Source organism: Oryx dammah, unplaced genomic scaffold (genome assembly GCF_014754425.2).
Source record: "Oryx dammah isolate SB20612 unplaced genomic scaffold, SCBI_Odam_1.1 HiC_scaffold_2, whole genome shotgun sequence".
Taxonomy (NCBI): domain Eukaryota; kingdom Metazoa; phylum Chordata; class Mammalia; order Artiodactyla; family Bovidae; genus Oryx; species Oryx dammah.
Genome location: NW_024070186.1, coordinates 60,785,820 through 60,806,729, shown reverse-complemented (window position 1 = coordinate 60,806,729; position 20,910 = coordinate 60,785,820). Strand labels below are relative to the sequence as shown.

The window sequence follows — 20,910 nt, the reverse complement described above, 5'->3', positions numbered from 1 at the left end:
TTCGTTATATATATTTGCTGAGGCAAATGGGCCATTCACTCTTGGGAGTTTTTATCCTGGGTTTTATTGATTGTACCCCCATCATGGAATGTGCTTGCTCCTCAGTCCTCTTAATTTCCTATAAATTGGTAACTGGAACTAGATGCTTGATCAGGTTTAGTTTGGGGTTTTTGTTTTGCTTTGTTTTAGGCACGATTACTCCTTAGGTGATGTTGTGTTACTCTAATCAAGAGATAAATCTTAGCTGGTTATTTTCTTTTTATGTGAGCAGCCATTGATGATTGGTGCTTAAATCCACTAATTTATCAGAGGTTGTGAAATAGTGATATTCTGATTCCATTATGTCCTTTTCATTTATCAGATGAAATATTGGTTTTGTGAAGAAAAGTTGTAGCTCTTTTATTATGTAATCATAGTAGTAAAACTTGTAAAAGAAAGGCAGTGTAAATTCTTGATGTTTTTCCCTTTGTTTACTGGTTTCAGTATAAGAAATTGGCTCTTCAGTTTCTTTAATCAGTGCCAGTTATATTCTTTTTGAGGGGATGTTTTTATCAATGCATTTTCTTAAGCATATTCCATGTGTTTCAAGACATTGCAGTTATTATTATTTTTAAAATTATTTATTTATTTATTTTAATTGGAGGCTAATTACTTTACAATATTGTAGTGATTTTTGCCATACGTTGACAGGAATCAGCCATGGGTGTACATGTGTTCCCCATCCTGAACCGCACCCCGCTCCACCTCCCTCTCCATCCCATCTCTCAGGGTCATCCCAATGCACCAGCCCTGAGCACCCTGTCTCATGCATCAAACCTGGACTGATGATCTGTTTCTCATAGGATAATATACATGTTTCAGTGCTCTTCTCTCAGGTCATCCCACCCTCGCCGTCTCCCACAGAGTCTCTTTTGCTGTCTCGCATACAGGGTTATCGTTACCATCTTTCTAAATTCCATATATATGTGTAGTATACTGTATTGGTGTTTTTCTTTCTGATTTACTTCACTCTGTATAATAGGCTTGAGGTTCATTCACCTCATTAGAACTGATTCAAATGCATTCTTTTTAATGGCTGAGTAATACTCCATTGTGTATATGTACCACAGCTTTCTTATCTATTCGTCTGCTGATGGACATCTAGGTTGTTTCCATGTCCTGGCTATTATAAACAGTGCTGCAATGAACTTTCAGGTACACGTGTCTCTTTCAGTTCTGGTTTCCTCAGTGTGTATGCCCAGCAGTGGGACTGCTGGGTCATATGGCAGTTCCATTTCCAGTTTTTTAAGGAATCTCCACACTGTCCTACATAGTGGCTGTACTGGTTTGCATTTCCACCAACAGCATAAGAGGGTTCCCTTTTCTCAACACCCTCTCCAGCATTTATTGTTTGTAGACTTTTTGATAGCAACCATTCTGACTGGTGTGAGATGGTACCTGATTGTGGTTTTGATTTCCATTTCTCTGTAATGTTGAGCATCTTTTCATGTGTTTGTTAGCCATCTATATGTCTTCTTTGGAGAAATGTCTGTTTAGTTCTTTGGCCCATTTTTTGATGGGGTCATTTATTTTTCTGGAATTGAGCTGCATGAGCTGCTTTTATATTTTTGAGATTAATTCTTTGTCAGTTGCTTCTGATTCTCAGATTATCCCATTTTGGCCAGTGAGACCTCTTAAAGTTGACTCTTTGATCTTTTCTAGCATGATCTTATAGTCTTTCATAGCTTCCTGGCTCTCATAAATGATAATTTTACAGCTTTTTGGGGGGGGGCTGAAGCATGGTCTTGTGTGGCACTTTTCAAATTTCTTTACAAGAGCCCCTGATCGATCTGTGTACTTTCACCAGCTCTCTGGAGAAGAATGGAGAGTTTTGTTATGCTTTATAAAATCATAAGAAGACAAATCAGAATGACATTGGAAACTCATTCAGAAAACTAATTTTATGAGTTTTTAAAATAATTTTTTTAGTTTCACCTGGGCATTTAGGGAGAAAAAAAGAATGTTATTTCTGCCCAGAGATTTGTTGTAGCCTAATGGGTTATCTTTAGGACCTGGTGACGTGGTGCTGATGTTAGGAATGCACATTTGGACAAAGCCAAAATCATCAGTGTAATTTCATTATGTCTCTATTTTAGTTCTGTTCCTAGTGTCGAGTCAGAGACTGATTGCTAGTCATCCTAAACTCTTTTCTTATAATTATGTTTAAAGGTACCTAGTAAGTTGACTTTTGCTGAAGACTTTTGAAGAATGGAGAATGTATGGAAATGGATGTGTTTTTCTAAATGTAGACAATGAATGTAAAAGCAGATGGATTGCTTTTTTTCTTCTAGTCTCTACTTCTCCATTAAGTAAGGGAGATGTTTATTTTCTGCCTATTTTATAAAGTTGCTGAGTCCTGTAATGAGTTTATATTTATAGAGAACTTGGAGCTTTCTGGATGAAAGGTGCTAAATTAGGGCTTATTGTTTAGTGAATTTATCTGATATGTCCAGCCTCTTGGGAACATTTGCTGAAGTTAATTAAAAGCAGATAGTCCTCATTCTGACAGCTTACAGTGCCACTTACAAACCAATAACATAAACAGTGTGCACTTCTATTGTTCTGGCTTGGGATTGCCTAGACAACCACAGCTCTTTCAGAGAGGGGGGTGAGCCTACTTCTATAGGAAAGATGGGCTTGACCGCTAAGTAAAACCACAAGGATAGTCTCAATTCCGTCTGAACCAACCTAGCTGCCCTCATTTAAAACACATACTTAGAATATGGTTTTCCTCAATTTCCAGTTGTAATTTTTAGTTTGGAAAATTAAAAATAATCTTTCCAGGACTTCCCTGGTGGTCCAGTGGTTAAGACTTTACCTTCCAATGCAGGGGATGAGGCTTCAATCCCTGGTCAGGGAGCTAAGATCCCACATGTCTCAAGGCCAAACAAATAAAGCATTAAAAAAAGAAGCAATGTTTGTAACAAAATTCAATAAAAGCTCTAAAAATAGTCCACATCAAAAAAAAAATCTATCATTTGGGGAAAAAATAAAAATAAAAAATTATTTTATATGTCATTTTATGATCACTTTTTCTTTGCAGAAATGGCATTCCAAAGCAACCAACTGGACACCTTATGCTTTCTTAACACAGTGGAAGTCTTGAAGTATAATTATAATAATGGCCTATTTGCTTCCTTTGCCAGTTGGTGATGGAGTTTTGTGGTGCGGGCTCTGTCACTGACCTGATCAAGAACACAAAAGGTAACACATTGAAGGAGGAGTGGATTGCGTACATCTGCAGGGAGATCTTACGAGTAAGTGACAACACGGGAAACCTTGGGAGGTATTGAAGTTGACACTGACCTTCCACTAATTCGTTCCATAATTCATGTCGAAAACCTCCTTAGAGGTTTATTCTAACAGTGATGGTGGCAGTGGTATGTGTTGTGGTCTGCTGTTATGAAGGGAGAGCCATTCTGAATAGGCTTCACGGGTGGCTCAGTGGTAAAGAATCTGCCCGACAATGCAGGAGACACAGGTTCGATCCCTGGGTCAGGAAGATCCCCTGGAGGAGAAAATGGCAACCCACTCCAGTATTCTTGCTGGGAGAATCCCGTGGACAGAGGAGCCTGGCGGGCTACAGTCCATAGGGTCGCCAAGAGTCACATACAACTGAGCACACACACAACAAAAAAACGGAATAGGCATGTGCACTCTCATTGAAGGGTTAGTTGGGTGATTTCCCTTAACCTGGGATTTATTTCCTATGGAGTTTCCAGTTGGAGTTCTGATTTTAGATCATAGAGATAGTTTTCTACTTAGGAGATGGATTGTTTAAGGATATTTTGGTCACTTGTTTTGAGTTTTCAACTTGTGAAAGTGTATAACTAATTTAGGCTTGTATGACGTTAGCCGTTTTAGTACATAAAACCTAGTTTAACTGATTTTACCTTAAAAAGTTTCTTTGAGACAATCTCTAAAATCAGTCAAAACAGTTGGGCAAGAATGTGCCCATCTGCCCAGTTTTGCCCACAAATTCCAGCGTCAGACAGTCTGCACAGCTGTCATATTTGCTGAGGTCACTGCAGGAAGATACCTAGTCATATTTTAGTTTGTTTGGATCAGTTTACTTATCTCTTGCTATTAATAAGGAGGCTACTGTATGTCCATTGAACATTCCTATACTAGATCTGCTTGACATTTATTTATTTGTTCTGCCTTCTTAATATAAGGGAACAAAACATGAAACTATTACATAAATTAGAATGTTTGGTATTGTAATGATGTTATTTCTCTCCAGTCTGATCCTTGGTATCATAAACTGCCTCTTCAAATCCTTCTAGATACACTTGTGGATATACAAGCTGATTTTTTAAACATATGAAAATAACAAAAGGCCAAGAATAATCAAGGCAATTTTGAGGAACAAAGGTGAAAATTTTATGCTGCCAGTTTTCAGGACTTCTTATAAAGTTGCTGAGTAGTTAAGACAGGGTGGTATTGTCATAAGGATAGGCAAATGGCCAAGGAAATAGAACAGAGTCCATGAACAGACCCACTTCTTCTGGTCACCTGATTTACAACCAGAGCAGTGCTACGGTGCATGGGGAAAGTACAGAAAATAAATAAAAATGACAACACTTGGGTATCCAATGCTTGAATTCGCAAGCATTGATATAATATGATTTACTTCAGTATGCCAATTTTAGATTCTTTTAGGTTACAGTGTATCTGAGAAACCACCTTAGAACAAGTCTGTTTTTAGAACTCATACCACATAAAAGCCAAAGTCAGGATAATTCATGGCAAAATGGAACACAATGAGGTTGAGATGTCACTGAATAATTATTTCACATAATGAGCACAAAGTCACAAATATCATAAAGCACTAAAAATGACAATCGTGAACATTAACAAAGGAAATAAAAATTGCTGTTTTCCTCTTTTTTAAATGTGAGCCATTGGTTAAAGCTAATAGGAAATTTCTTGGTTGGTCAGAGTAATACTGTGCTTAATTAAAATTATATAATAGAAGATAACTTTTAAACTTTTAAATTCAAAAATTGCCCCCAAAAGTGGGGACTTCTGTTAAATCAGTTTTCTGTACAGACTCTGTAGATGTTCCAGGTACCAGCTGGCGAATATAGGTGGTTCTGACTTTTCAGAGTGCTGTTAGCTGAAACATGTGCGTGTTAGAACCAATCATATCATGGCTTGTGTGGTTCCTTGTTACCCAAGATCAAAGTTGATATGCAAGCGTTTCATTTAGCACAGTACCATGCATTATAAGGACTGCCTGTATATTTCAGTTTATACTGATCAGTTGCTTGCAGTTTAGAATAAATGAATATTGTGCTACATTTGAATTATGACCACATGAAAGATATGAATACAGTAATGAAAGTATCTCTGGGTAAGTTTAAATTTTTTGGATCATTAACATCCAAAATGTGTTTTTTTTTTTTTTTTTTGCATCTGGATTTATATTCCTATTAACCCTTCCCAACTCTCTGTCACTCCAGGGGCTGAGTCACCTGCACCAGCATAAAGTGATTCATCGAGATATTAAAGGGCAAAATGTCTTGCTGACTGAAAATGCAGAAGTTAAACTAGGTAAGAACAGAATCCAGTGAGCCTAGGAATTACAGGAATTGATAGGATTGTTTCAGCTGTTTTTCTTTTTAAATAATGAATATAAATATATCACTGTGTATTTGGAGGTCATTGTACCTAGACTGGAAAGGAACATGTTTCTTTTCCTATTTAAAAAACATTTTTTAAAAGCACTTTTAGGAGTGAACTGGTATACTATATTATAAGCAGAACCTTGTGCTTAATCAATGTGTAGAAATAACTGAGCTTGTTTTTTAAGCAAAGAGCCTTTAGATTAGAAGTGGCTGACCTTGAAACGGTTTCCCATATCTTATAGTTTGTCTATGTTGTTGCTGCTGTAACAGAACAATGATGACTTATTTTTTAATTGAGAATATCCACACACATTTAAAATAATGAATTTCCTGCTATATTCCTCTATATTTTAAGTGCTATTTACATCGATTTCATTATTACCTAGGGCACCTGTACAAAATGAATGCTTGATATTCTACTTTACACACATATTGATTATCCCACTTCCGTCTGCCAGAGTTATCAGTGAGGGAATCCTTTTCTCTGGTCCTTTCCATTAGAGCCCTTCCCACAATAAATCTGGGATTTTCCAGATAAGGTAGAGAATGCCCACATGCATTTGACTGCTTGATGTATATAACTAAAAGCATACATTGACAGATATCCTGTAAGATATGCAGTTTGTCTTCTAGAAAAGAATCACTGTCCATGTGATTGTTTCTTTTCAAAGAGATTTAAATATCTCCTGTGTTTATATCCAAAACATTCGCTTTTGCCTTTTTGTTAAAATATATAATTTCCATTTTTTTTCTTAGTTAGCATTTGGGGCCAAGCTTTCATCTCATGAATATTCCCTTTTAAAACAAAAGCATACATTAGGTAGGGAAAGCAGTTATATGTGTACTGACTACATAAGCTATCCTCAGAATGTTCACTCATCACTATTAACAGTTTCTTATGAGAGACTATTATGTTCCAGATCATGTACAAAATGCTTGAAGGTGGATGATTTCACTTAAACATTACAGTAATTCCATGTGACTCTCAGCATCCTCATTTTATGGATTAAGAAAATGAACCTCCAAGAGGTTTATCTACTAGGTCACATACGAATAAGTGTCAGAAATGAAATGCAAATTTAGGCAGTCTGACTCTGGAAACTTAGCTGATTACCACTTTTTTTGCATCCTCTAAACACTCTCCTTTATGGTCCAAGCTTACCTTTTATTTAACACCTGTTTTTGGTTCTCCATGGAGCCCTGATATAACCAGATATAACTCCTTGTACTTTTCTTATTGGTGTACTTTATCCGTTTATATTAATATATGCCATTTAAACATATACATTCACTAGAGATTATCATGGGCTTCCCTGACAGCTCAGATGGTAAAGAATCTGCAGTGCAGGAGACCTGAGTCGGGAAGATCCCCTGGAGAAGAGCATGGCTACCCTTCTAGTATTCTTGCCTGGAGAATTCCATAGACAGAGGAGCCTGGCAGGCTCCAGTCCTTGGAGTCACAAAAAGTCAGACACAATAGAGCAACTAACACACACACACACACAGATTACCATACTAAATTAAGTCAGACAGATATCATATGATATCACTTATGTGTGGAATCTGAAAAAAAATGATGCAAATAAACTTAATTACAAAACAAATAAACTCACAGACATAGAAAATAAACATGGTTATCAAAAGGAAAAGGTGGGGGAGAGATAAATTAGGAGGTTGGGATTAGCATGTGCACACTGCTATATATAAAATAGATAATCAACAAGGACCTACTGTATAGCACAGGGAACTCTACTCAGTACTCTGTAATAACCTATAGGGAAAAGAATCTGAAAAAGAGGAGATCTGTGAATCTGTATAACTGAATCACTTTGCTGTACACCTGAAACTAACAGAACATTGTAAATCAACTATACTCCAATCTAAAATAATTAAGTATATGTATTTAATTTAACTGCAGTCACAGTAGTGAAAAGGAAGAAGCATCTTGAGTGCCCTCAACAGATGAACGTAAACAAAATGTGGCACCTACAGACAATGGAATAATATTCAGTCAATGGAATAATATTCAGTCTTAAAAAGGGAGGACATTCTAACGCATGCTGCAACATGCATTAACCTTTGAGGAATTACATTAAGTAAAATATGCTAGTCTCTAAAAGACTAATACTGCATGATTCCACTTATATGAGGTATCTGTCTATAGTAGACAGATTCATAGAAACATAAAGTAGAATGTTGCTTTCAAGGCACCTGGGACAGGAGGGAGAAAGAGGAGTTAGTGTTTAATGGTTCAATTGAGGAAGATGAAAAAGTTCTGGAGTTGGATGGTGGTTATGGTTGCACCAGAAACTGAAGGTACTTGATACCACAACACTGTCCGCTATGAAGTGGTTAAAATGGTAATTTTATGTTGTATATTTTACCACAATAAAAAAATACTCATTCATTTTATCACTGTATAAGACCTTAGATCACAAACTATTCATTTGTCTTCCCTTAACTAGTGGACTTTGGAGTCAGTGCCCAGCTTGATCGAACAGTGGGCAGGAGGAATACCTTCATCGGAACACCCTACTGGATGGCGCCAGAAGTTATTGCCTGCGATGAAAACCCAGATGCCACATATGATTTCAAGGTATGTCTTCTTACTCTTCGTAAGTTTCCAGGCATGCCTAAACATCTCACTCTGAGACTTGTAGAGAATTTGCTCATGGCTTTGGGCTTGTGATTTGTATAAATCAAGTTAGTTAGTGTTAGTGTTAGTCGCTCAGTCGTGCCCGACTCTTTGCAACCCCATGGACTACAGTCCACCAGGCTCCTCTGCCCATGAGATTTCCCAGGCAAGGATACTGGAGTGGGTTGCCATTCCCTTCTCCAGGGGATCTTCCCAACCCAGGGATCAAACCCTGGTCTCCTGCACCACAGGCAGATTCTTTACTGGCTGAGCTACAAAAGCCATTTCTTGAGTTTAAAATTATGACATTCAAGTGAGAATCTTTTTAACAAACTCACTCATCATATCTCATTGCCTGTTTGTAAAAAAAAAATGTATATATATATTTAAACCATTTTCTATGTTCTTTTAATCTTCTCTTGCTTCTTACTAGAAAATAGATTTCTATTTTGGTTGTAGTTTAGATTTTTGGCAAAGCACAAGTATTCTGAGAGCTTTTTATGTTAAAAGAAATCAAGACATGAGTTCATTTTCTTAGGTCATCTTTTTCTGGTTAAAAATAATTATATTTAGTCATTTCTATATAGTTCAAATTTTAATTATTAGAGTTTCTTTTCAAAATAAGAGAGAATCAGATGGGATGTTGATAGCTACTTTATGGTGTTTCTATAGCCTATTGCCATGTTTGATAGAAATTTGATTTGTGGCTTGATGTTTTGTATCATCAACTGGAAAATTGCTAGTAACTCAAAGCAGTGTTTAAGTGGAGAGGTGGAAGTTCTCTCCTTCTCCAAGAAGCCCTCCTCTTTTCCACAGGTGCATGGACTTTTCACCGAAGGACTTTAATGATTACTTTGAAATACCCTCATCTTACAGATGTGGGAACTGCACAATCCACACCCAGTTAGTGGTCTTCTCACAGACTTAGCCCCATATCTCCAAGCTCTCTGTTCAGAGATTTTCCTAAATACTACCATGTTTCTCTATGATGCACTCCTACATAAATATATATAGGAGTATAAATATCCAATATATAAAATATAAATGTCCAATTTACCAACAAAACAGCCTCTGAAGAGTATATTTGAAGAATTCCTCTATTAAAGAACATTTTTAGTTCTCCACATATGGTGTTATTATTGAAATCAGGTCACAAAGATGCAAACATTGCAGTGTCTTTGGGACCCAGTGTCTCAGGGCACTGACAAAATTATTTGCCTCTTTGGAGAAATGCAGATTTGAAGGTCTAAAAACAAAATAATCTTCTGTAAATTTCCTCCTTCTTTCACAATTAGTCACTGTAATAACCTGACAACAATCTGTCTGAACACAGCTGCCAAGTTAAAAATTAATCTTTTGCCAAAATAAATGTCATTTATTTAAACTGTTAATGATAAGCACATTGAAATAATTTAATTTGCAAATCCCTTCAGAGGAGCCACTACAAAATATATGTCCCAGACCAGATAATGTGTACCATGATTGGCTATAAGCAATTCTTCAAACTAGAGTTGTACTTAACAAGTGCTAACTGGTCTATATCTTGGCCACAGATATTTTAAATTGCTTTATAACACCATAGAGAATCAGAGTGTTTCAAACATTTAACCTCATTTTAGCCTGTAAGTATTTTGTCTGCCTATAATATATATGGGACTTTTGTTCTATGGCACAAAATAGATCCCTGTGACTTAGCTGTTTTCAGTAGAGTAACTAGAAGAGAACTCCTCTGATGAAGCCGAAGCTTGGAATTAAACTGATATCTTGAATCCCTTTCTTCAGATTATGGTTTATAGTCAGATTAAGGAATATAGCTTGGGGTTGGTGAAAAGTTTTTGAGCTTAATGCATAATCCTAGTGTGAACAAAGCCTGATGTATAACCGTAGGTGTGGACAAAGCCTGATGTATAACTGTAGGTGTGGACAAAGCTTGATGCATAACCCTAGGTGTGGATAACCACAGGGAGCGTTGGGCTGCACTGGGACGTTTCAGAGGTGCTGGAAGGTCCTGAGACACTAGGAAATCAAAGATTAATTCCTGTGTCTTTTATTAAAAGATAAAGGATCGTGATGAGAGAACAAACTCAACTGTATCAGCCATTTTAGACCTTCAGTGCAACTTACTTTGTTTGGATTGTCATAAACGTAGGTTGTATAAGAGGAGGAAAAAGTCATGGCAGGAATATGAGCTTCATTGTCCACTTGTCATGAGTGAAAGAAGGAGCACAGCAAAAGAGTGGCTTAGGAAGACCAAGCAGAAAGGAAGATTTGGGCGTTCTTTGAAGATTCGTTCCAACCACTTTGCAGTTTTTCTGTGGATCAGAGAAGAAGCTATACTTTAAATAATCTTGCTACTTCTTTCTCAGCATCAGATCTTATCCTTTTTTTCTGTTCATTATTCTTAGGAATGTGGCCTGTCACCAGGAGACAGCTCAACAATACATCGACTTTCAAAACCATTTATTCATTCACTCAGTGTGTATTTATTGAATACTCACTATGCAAAAGGAATTAGCCAAGGTCTACCTGTATATGCAGTTTTTTACTAGAAAGTCCGTTTGCGACCTTATCAAAGTTCAGTGGTTTGTTGCTGTGTTTGGTTGTCCATTTGACCCAGTGTGTATCCTAGCCTCAGAGACTGACCTTAGCACTTCACTCTCTCATGTGCTGTAGATACTTTCAGCCTAGAGGGCATGTTTAGAATAAAAGATGAGTTGAAGGCCACTGGGCTTTGTCGGCTCTTCTTTCACAAAAGCCCTTTCTTTCAAATAAAGACAAAATGCAAAGGAATATAGTTTGGTTTTATTATTTATTCCTTTTTTTTAAGATTTTTAAAATTTACTTTTGGCTGTACTGTGTCTTTGTTGCTATGCGGGCTTTCCTCTAGTTGCAGCAAGCGGGGGCTAGTCTCTAGTCGTGGCACACAGGCTTCTTCTTGAGGAGGCTTCTCTTGTTGCGAAGATGGGCTCTAGGGCGCTCCACTTAAGTAGTTGCAGCTCCTGGGCTCTAGAGCACAGACTCAGTAGTTGAGGTGCACAGGCTTATCTGTTCTGCAACATGTGGGATCTTCCTGGGGCAGGGATTGAACCTGTGTTTCCTGCATTGTCAGGCAGATTCTTTACCATTGAGCCACCAGGAAAGCCCCTGAGTGTTATTTTATTTGCCTAATCCCAGGGACGGGGGAGCCTGGTGGGCTGCCATCTATGGTGTCGCACAGAGTCGGACATGACTGAAGCGACTTAGCAGCAGCAGCAGCAGCAATGTCTTTAGAAACTGCTGTTTTTTTTTTTTTAACTATAGCAATTCAATAAAATAGGAGCTTCTGTATAAGAAAATAGGCTCAAGAACTCATGCTTTTTCTTGCAGTCTGGTTTTGTCTGATACTTGCCGTACACAGTACGCCACTGACTGAAAGTAGCCCCTACCCTAAGGAGGAGCCAGAATCTCATTTGCCTGGTGTGTTCCCTTTCCCCTAGAGCCCTTCCTTGCTTGTTTTCAGAACATCTGTCAAAACACTTCAAGCAAAAGGCAAGGTTTCATTTTCCTGATAAGTACGTGGGGCATAATGAAAGCTTTCTCATTTAATAATAAGCATTCAAAAGACTTGGAATTAATAAAACTGTTCAAAATTCCTAGGCTGTTTAAATTGTTATTTTTTTAACTTGAATTTCATTTCAGTTAGATGGGGATTTGCCGAGTGTTTTATAGTTCTGTTTATTTATTGCTTTAACAGAATTACTCACTAATGGACGTTCTCTGTGGGCAGGAGCCCATTCGTAGTTGCATAAAGGCTGGCACAGCTGTCCACTGGAGTACTACACAGCCATCTGAACAATGAGATAGTGTATATGTTGAAGTTGGGTAGATTCCAAGATACAGTGTGAGGTACACAAAGCAGCTTCCGGTACACGTGGTAGAGTCTGGTTCTCCCCTACCTGATGGATAAATGGCATGTGGATGGAGAACTTAAACTTCTTTTTAACTTTTTATATTGAAGTATAACTGATTAATAGTGTTGTGATAGTTTCAGGTGGACGGCAAAGGGACTCAGCCATACATATACATGTATCTGTTCTCTCCCAAGACTTCCCTCCTATGCAGCATGCCACTTAACATTGAGCAGAGTTCCCTGTGTTACACAATAGGTCCTTGTTGATTATTCATTATAAGCACAGTAGAATGTACATGTTAAACTTTTTATTTTCTATATCTTTCTGTAACTGTTCTAGTTTTTTAAACCATAAACTGGTCATGCTTTTACAGTAGCTTAGTCAAGTAAGAGAAGTATGGTGAAATGGTGTATCCTCTCTACCCCACCACCCATCCACTGGCCTGATCTGTGCTAATGTCATTTTTTATCCACCTAAACTCTGAGACTTTGCACACAGGTACTGTGGACCATTTAAAAACATAGATGTCTCCTGCAGGGTTTGGGTGAGTATTGTGCTCTGGCTGTAGAGCAAGTACTCATTCTCCTGTGTTACAGATAATTGGCTTTATTAAGACAGAATGAAAAGCACCCCTGAAGGTCAGAGGCTCAGCTGGAGAGAAAGTGAGCACTTGCCTAGCCAGGGAGCATCACCGAGGTGTATGCAGTGTGCTTTGTGAGAGGATGACCTTCACATTGCAGAGTGAGGCTGGCCTCTCACATGAGGCCTGACCTCTGTCTACTGAAATTTCAACAAAACTCCCATCCCTGTGTGGCAGGAAGAAAGGATGATACAGACACCAACGTTACTGTTCCTGGCAGAGACAAACTTCTATCCAGCATATTCCTCGTGCTCCATGTTCGCACCCACTTGCATAGGACTTTTTAGTCGGATATACTACCACCTCATCCAGGCTCTCAGTTGATCCCCAGGTGAAGAAAATAACCTGTTCTTCCAGTATTTTCCCTATGGTCACATTACAAATGTATGTGAACAAGGACAGAGAAGGCAATGGCACCCCACTCCAGTACTCTTGCCTTGAAAATCCCATGGACGGAGGAGCCTGGAAGGCTGCAGTCCACGGTAAGGGTCGGACACGACTGAGCGACTTCCCTTTCACTTTTCAGTTTCCTGCATTGGAGAAGGAAATGGTAACCCACTCCAGTGTTCTTGCCTGGAGAATCCCAGGGACAGGGGAGCCTGGTGGGCTGCCGTCTCTGGGGTCGCACAGAGTCAGACACGACTGAAGTGACTTAGCAGCAGCATGAACAAGGAATTCTGGGGGAAATGAGATTGTGAATAACTACCTCTAAAGAAGGCTGAGCACCAAAGAATTGATGCTTTCAATTTGTGGTGCTGGAGAAGACTCTTGAGAGTCCCTTGAACAGCACGGGGAACAAACCAGCCAATCTTAAAGGAAATCAATCCTGAATATTCATTGGAAGTCTTGATGCTAAAGCTAAAGCTCCAATACTTTGGCCACCTGATGCAAAGAACTGACTCACTGAAAAAGACCCTGGTGCTGGGAAAGATGGAAGGCAGGAGAAGAGGGGATCAACAGAGGATGAGACAGTTGGATGGCATCACCCACTCAATGGACATGAGTTTGAGCAAACTCCGGGAGATAGTGAAGGCCAGGGAAGCCTGGTGTGCTTAAAGTCCATGGGGACGTGAAGAATCAGACACGTCTGAGCAACTGAACAACCTCTGCTTGAATGACCTTAGTCACCCTGATCTCACCACCTTGGTTCTGTTTATATATAATGTAGTGTATATGATGTAAGGCATGTCAGGCCTTTGAAGTTGGATAGGATTGGTTTCAAATGTAGACATCACTTCCTTGCACTGTATAACTTCAGGGAAGTTATTTAACCTTTCTGAGCCTCTGGGAGTAACAATTGTATGTGACAAGGCTATATTAGAATAAAATGAACTGACATATATAAAGGAATTAATTCACTACCATTTGATAAGTAGTCAATGTATGGTAGTTAATATTCATGTTTATGTTTTATATGAAGGTACTGCCATTTGGAGACATTTTGACCTAAAAAAAATCCCAGCAATATCATACAATTTGAGTCACCTATTTGTACTATACACCTCTAATTTTCTGCTTACATTGAGCCAAAATCTGCTTCTCTACAACTTACACCTCTAGATTAAGGTGCTGCCCTTAGGGACCACATAAAATAAATTCATTTTGCTTTTTCTAGGTGTAGCATTTCCAAAAAGAGAATAAGTTGCATGTTGAAAGACTGATTTCTGGTCTTCGTTTAAAAAAAAAAAAAACCAAACTTGGTAGACTCTACTGCACCAATTGCACCTGTTATGAAGCTCTTGTTTGTGAGCTCTAGACCACCCTGCTAGCCTCTGCTCAGGGGTGATGGGGTCAGGACTCAGCTAACCCCATTTCTGCTTGGCCATCTGGGTAGATCGCAAGGCTGGAGGAGGAAGGACACACCTTTTCCTCTTTGCTTCCTCTAAGCTTCCTGTTTACTCCTATAACATCCCAGAAACTTCTTTGAGTACCAGGGCTCCTTGTTACTCACTGGTTTGCTTGTTAAACTGCCAGTCAGTGATAATTGGACCTCAGGATTTGTCTGTGCCACTATTTGTTAAATACCCACTATGTACACTGCCTTGTGTTAGGAACTTGGCATATATACCTTGTTTTTTAATTGTTACTATTTTTAATGTTTTTTAAATTTGTTTGGCTGTGTTGGGTCTTCGCTACGGCACATGGGATCTTTCGCTGTATTGCGCAGATCTCTAGTTGTGGCACGTGGGCTCAGTTGTTGCGGCACGTGGACTTTGCTCTGAGGCATGTGGGATCTTCATTCCTCAACCAGGGACCAATGCATGCCCTGCATTGCAAGGCAAATACTTAACCAGTGGACCCAGGGACGTATCCTGCATATCTTACTGAATTCTCATATTAACCGTGCAAGATAGGTGTTCTATCCATGCTACAAGTGAGGACATCGGTTCAGAGGGTCGAGGGGGGTCACCCCAGGTCTGCTCGCTACACAACATGTGTTCTTTCTACCTGTCAGGGCACACTGGGGCTCTTCTCCTGCCCGCTGCCCACCACCCCCCACCCCTCCTTGTATAGCTGGTTTGGCCTTCTGAAAGTCCTCTTCACTTGTTGAGCAACCCAGCCCCAAGAGGAATGGCCCCTTGTTATGTTCAAGTTCCTTTGTGCCAGCTAGCCCCCGACCAGCCAGAAGTTGTGTGCTTGCCTCTGCCTTCTCGGAGGCACTAGAATTTGTCTGTGTTCTGTTGGTGATGCACACAGCACTGGGCTATTAATCATGCTGCTGGCCAGGCTGCACAGCACCTCTAGAATAATGAATTACCCAACTCCTGCCAGAATGAGTCACACCACGGCCACAGAGGAAACTTATCTCTCCCAACTCTCTCCTCATCTTGTTTCTCCCTCTTCCCTCTCTCATCTCCTGTGATCTGTCTTGCCAGTTGTAATTGGAACATTTTCTCCCGTATTTAAGTTCTGAAGTGTCTCTGGGACTTGCTAATATATCCAAAGGCTTAAACAAGGCCCATCAAGGACGTTTATTGCTTTCTAGCATGGGCAGTTAAGCATAGCTTACAAACAGCTCTGGGTATATATGGCCAGGAATATAAATGTTCCTTTTGGAATACAAGAGGATCCCAGAAAGGGGGGAAAAAAAAAAAAGATCCTAATAATGATATCAAATGAAGGCTTAAAGAAGAAATAATCTCTGGCCTAGTCACGTGAGAAAGGGTGCACCAGAGCTGGGATGTTGTGATCTTTCGTTTGAAGGGGTTGTTTGGCGGGGTTGGGGAAAGCAGCCAGAGCGAAAATTTGAGACGCTGTGTACTGAATGAAGGAAACATCGCTCTTTTCACTAACCCTTCCTGCTTCTGGTGGCATAAAGGGAGGATCACCTAACGACTGGGACCTCTCTTTTTCCTTACTATTGAAATATGCTTCCTCAAATGATTGCTCTGTACATACGATCACTAAGAAATGTTTTTAGCCATACTTACATTTCTTGTGTCACCAGAAGTCTGGAGGAAGGCAGGTGAGTATTGATTGATGTCTTCAAAACATGGGCTCCTACCTTCCTGCCCTGTCATCCTTAATTTGTTGACTTATTGCCTCATGGTTGCAAGATGGATGCTGTAACTCCAGATGGCATGTTTGCATTCAAGGCACTAAGAAGTGGGAAAGAGTTGTCAAGACACCAGCTGTATTTGTCATTTATTTCAGGAAAAGCAAAAGCTTTCCCAGAAGATGTTTGCCTGGGTCTCAGCAGCCAGAACTAGGTCACTTCCTTGACTGCCATCCTTAGCTGAGGGAAATCTGGATACCAAGTTTAGCATTCCTATGCTCTGAAATGGAGGCAGCAAGGGCAGTGCAGATTGAAATACCTGTTGGGTTAGCCAACAAACAGTACTGGCCACACCCAATTCCAGGGAAGCCATAGAAGGCTAAACTGGGCAGGCAAAGGCAGTGTTACCTCACAGTAGAAGACAAGGAAAGGATGAATTATTCTTGAGCCCACTGTGTGCCGGGTTTTGTGTCAGGCAGCATGCCTGCATACACACATGTCACAATTGTCTGCTATGTAGTGGAAAGCTGAGCTCTGTGTGGTCTTCTGAATGCAGTTAAATTAGGAACCTGAACTTGAATCTGAGTCTGTCTAACTTAATCACACTGCCTCTAGGAAGTTGAGCACTGGTTTCAGATGTGCCTCACTGTATCTCAACACCTTCATCTGAGTCACCAGCACTTTAAGTTACCTGTAGACAAAGGAGGAATCTGAAGCAATTATTTTATGGGTCCCTAATAAGTTTTTTAAAGTGAGTTATTAGGTTCTTACATTGTGATGATAGTTTTAAAAAAAGAACTAGCCTGGGAGGCAGGAGACCCAGCTCTGATTAAAACCTGGTGCTTAGCTGCTCTGTGATCTTAAGTTATTTTTTCTCCTCTGTGAAATGAAAAGTTGGATTAAATGACCTACAAAAGGTCTAAGGGACTTTCCTGGTGATCCAGTGATTAAGACTCTGCATTCCCACTGCAGAGGGCACAGGTTCAATCCCTGGTCGAGGAACTAAGATCCCACATGTTGTGTGAACAAAAACAAACAAACAAAACCATCCTTCAAAGAGGGTCTAGCCTTAAGACACTTAGGTTTTACTCCTTTCTCTCATGTGTCTATTCACTTGACAAGTATTTATGAAGTGCCTACTATGTGCCGGGCACTGTTCTAATACTATGTACCGGTCAACAAAGCAAAGATTCCCTGCCCTTGTGGACTTCATGATCAAGTGTGTGTGTTGTAGGCAGGGGACACAGTGAACAAGAAACATAATAAATTAGTGATGAGTCAATTACACAGTTGTCAGAGGTGATCAGTTCTCTGGGGAACAAAACTGGGAAAGGGGGGAGGGGTCTGGCCACGCAGAGAGAGGTTAGGTGGTCCTCACTAAGAGCAGAGCATCTGAGCAAAGACTTTTGTGAAGGGGAGAGTCAGTCCTCACGTGATTAGGGTCAGTGCTGCAGGCAGAGGGAATACCTAGAGCAAAAGCCCTGAGGCAGGAATGTGCATGAGTTTTCTGAGCATCTTCTTCCCCTGTCTGAAGACTAGCCTGGAGCTTTTCTCATCCCAGTTCTATCACTTCCTTTCAGCTGTGTTGGCTTTCAAACCAGTTCAAGCTTCCTACACTTGAAAGCCATTTAATTTGACTTTGCTATGGCAGGTGGGGACAGAGAGCCCAGCCACCGCCTTCATATTTGCATCTTGGTTCACACTGCACAAACACTCGGTTTCCCAAGATGCTGGATAGGTGGTGGGAGACCTGCTGAGGCCTGGAGTCTTATCAGAACAGCCCAATCCCGCCACCATTTCCAGACTGTTTTCTGTTGAATGCCTCCCGTGCAGTAAGTGAGTCAGGGTTTTCGTCATGTTCCCCAATGATTGTCTTTGTCAGTGAACCATCATGTTCCGGTACAAGAGAGCTGTGTGTTCATCTTTACAGTTGCTGCTCTGGAGCCAGCCCGTGATGAGTGAGCTGGGCTTTCTCCATTAGCTCCAAAAAGAACCTCAGTGAGCAAGACCAGCAGCCTGCGGGAAGATTTTGCAAAGTGCCAGGCTGTGCCACTCTTGTCTGTGTGTGTGTGTGTGTGTTTGTGTGTGTATTCAGTGACACATTTGAATATACCTTGAAACGGAACAAAGAAAGGATAATAAAGTGATGTTCTATGCAGAGATGTTCTTGGAATCTATGGACAGTGGTTTTGTGCAGGTGCGTTGTTATCTTCAAATGGACTGAGAACTTCTAACGTTTATGTGGACGGGTTGATGGGCTCGTGAATTAAAGAATCCCTGCTTGGTCCTAGTGTGGGGTTAGGATGTGCCCCAGCCACTTGCTCTAAGGTAGATCACATTTTAGTCAAGAGTCTAGATCCCCTGTTCAGGTTGTATGGGCCTCACTCAGTTCAAATACTGAACAGGCCTAGGTGTCACCCACAGGATATGGGGAAGTTTAGTTCTAGGGAATGGCTCAGGGAGGAGTTCATAGTTCTCTTCCAGTCACATCTCCTTGACGTGTGACCTTGACATTTGCTTGGTGGGAATAGCAAGGGAACTTAACTTTGATCTCTGAAATCTTGTGAGGTTACAGGTGAGAATTTAGAATGATGTACAGAATGCAACGTATATTTAAAAAGAAAGGGAGTGTGAGAGTCTTCATCAGGATTGTGAACCACTGAACCTCTTTGAAGGATGGTTTATGTGTGTTTTCTTAGCAGTCTTTTTGGCATTTCCTGACTTGCTTTTCCCTTCTCTCAATTTGCTTCCCTTCTATGCACTATTTAGAAACAGTTGAGCAGTGTGCACAGAGTTGGGGAGAAGCATATTGCTCAAGATTGCATAGGTCGAGGTGGAGGCATTAGCCCAGAAAATTCTGATAAGAGCATGAAAGTTAATCTGAGAATAAGAAAGATAATAAGGGTATAGGATTTCTACTTTGCATATGTGTCTACTTACCAGATAAAAATATATGGTAATATTGTTCATTCATTTAACAAATATATCAAGCACCCATTACTGTGGCCAGCTCTATTCTAAGCACTGAGATACAGCAGTAGACAAAACTAAACAAAAGCTTTCCCATCCTCATCTTGCTTGGTTAAATGATATGAATTGCTGGGCTTTTTTGTAGGTTGAAAACAAATGACTATAAATACTGTATGATCTAGCATCGACTATATGGTCCAGCCATTCCCCTCTTAGGTCTTTATTTAAAAGAAATAAGAACATACATCCATACAAAGGCTTGCACAGGAGTATTTGTAGCAGCTTTATTTTTAATGGCCTTGAATGGAAGCAACCCAAATGGCCATCAACAAATGAATGAATGAACAAATTGTAGCATCTGTGTTGGTACAATGGAGCACTACTTGGCAATAAGAAGGACTGAAGTACCAATACCCAAGGCAACATGATGTACCTCAAGTACATCATCTGAAGTGAAAGAGACCAGGTTTCATTTTATACAAAACTTTAGAAGATACAGACTAGTCCATAGTAACAAAAAGCAGATCAGTGGGTGCCTTGGAACAGGAACTGGGGTCGGGGACAGATGGGCAGGAAATGGAGACTACAGAGGGGCAAGTGAGACCTTTGGGGAGATGAATGTGTTTGCTGCCTTGCCCGTGCTGATGATTTCACAGGTGTACATGAACACCAAACCCTTTCACTTGGTACACTTGGAGTATGTGCAATTAATTACTTGACAGTTTTGTTTCAGTGAAGGTATTAAAAACAGCCAAACAGCAGCAGTTTCTTGTGGTCCAATCAGTAGGGAAATTTTAGTGATGAATTAATGTTTGAAACCTTCTATTTGTTTTTCATACATGTATGGAAAACTCACCATGTGTCAGGCACCATGAAAGGTATTATCAACGAGGAGAAAACAAGGCTGTTTTTGCCTGAAGTAGGTTTGAAAAGAGATGGCTGGACAGCTCTCCCATAGGCATTTCTGAAGCAGTTGCCTGGTTTAGCCCAGGGAGCCTTCGTTGACTGCGTTTACCCATGCTTCTGTGCCTTCCTTGTTTTACAGAGTGACTTGTGGTCTCTGGGAATCACCGCTATCGAGATGGCAGAAGGTGCTCCCCGTAAGTACCTTCCTCTGGGTGAAATCTGTTGCTGGTCTGCTCTGCAGGTGCGGATGCTTCCTTGCCAGTAGCTTTACTTCTGCTACACCGAGCCCTGCGTGGACTCAGGCTGGCGTACCGAGAAAGCAGAGTCATCTAAATCAACCAGGAATCCATTCATTTCAGAGTGGTGTGAGGATTCGTATTTATGAGGCAAGACCAGAAGGGAGAGGAAAGCAGACTCTGAGAAGTCTTGTCTGTCTTATATACTCAGTGTATAGTCTATCCTTCAACTACTCTTCACCTGTAGTCAAACTGGAACTAAACCACAAAGAGTGTAAACGCCAACACATCAGAAATTCAAAGCTGATTTTCAGGGCATGGGTTATGGGAACACTTGCTCTCAGTTGCTCTCATTCCTATTAAAATACTAATGGTTAGGTTGTTAGATTTCCCTGCTTATTTGAGACAGAGTGGGCAGGGCTCTGGCTACCCAAAGAACCTCTCCACTTCCTGGGAATCTGGAGCATT

At 40.3% G+C, this 20,910-nt stretch overlaps 1 protein-coding gene across 10 annotated transcripts in view; it reads left to right on the top strand.

The window, feature by feature from the left end:
• The window catches only part of TNIK (TRAF2 and NCK interacting kinase), a 400,746-nt gene that overhangs the window by 258,322 nt on the left and 121,514 nt on the right, over positions 1-20,910 (top strand). For all 10 annotated transcript variants that reach the window (XM_040248755.1, XM_040248731.1, XM_040248749.1 and 7 more), the window contains exons 5-8: positions 3,186-3,296; positions 5,505-5,595; positions 8,135-8,265; positions 20,346-20,400. In XM_040248755.1, the coding sequence (XP_040104689.1) occupies positions 3,186-3,296; positions 5,505-5,595; positions 8,135-8,265; positions 20,346-20,400 (388 nt within the window). The remainder of the gene's footprint in view (positions 1-3,185; positions 3,297-5,504; positions 5,596-8,134; positions 8,266-20,345; positions 20,401-20,910) is intronic.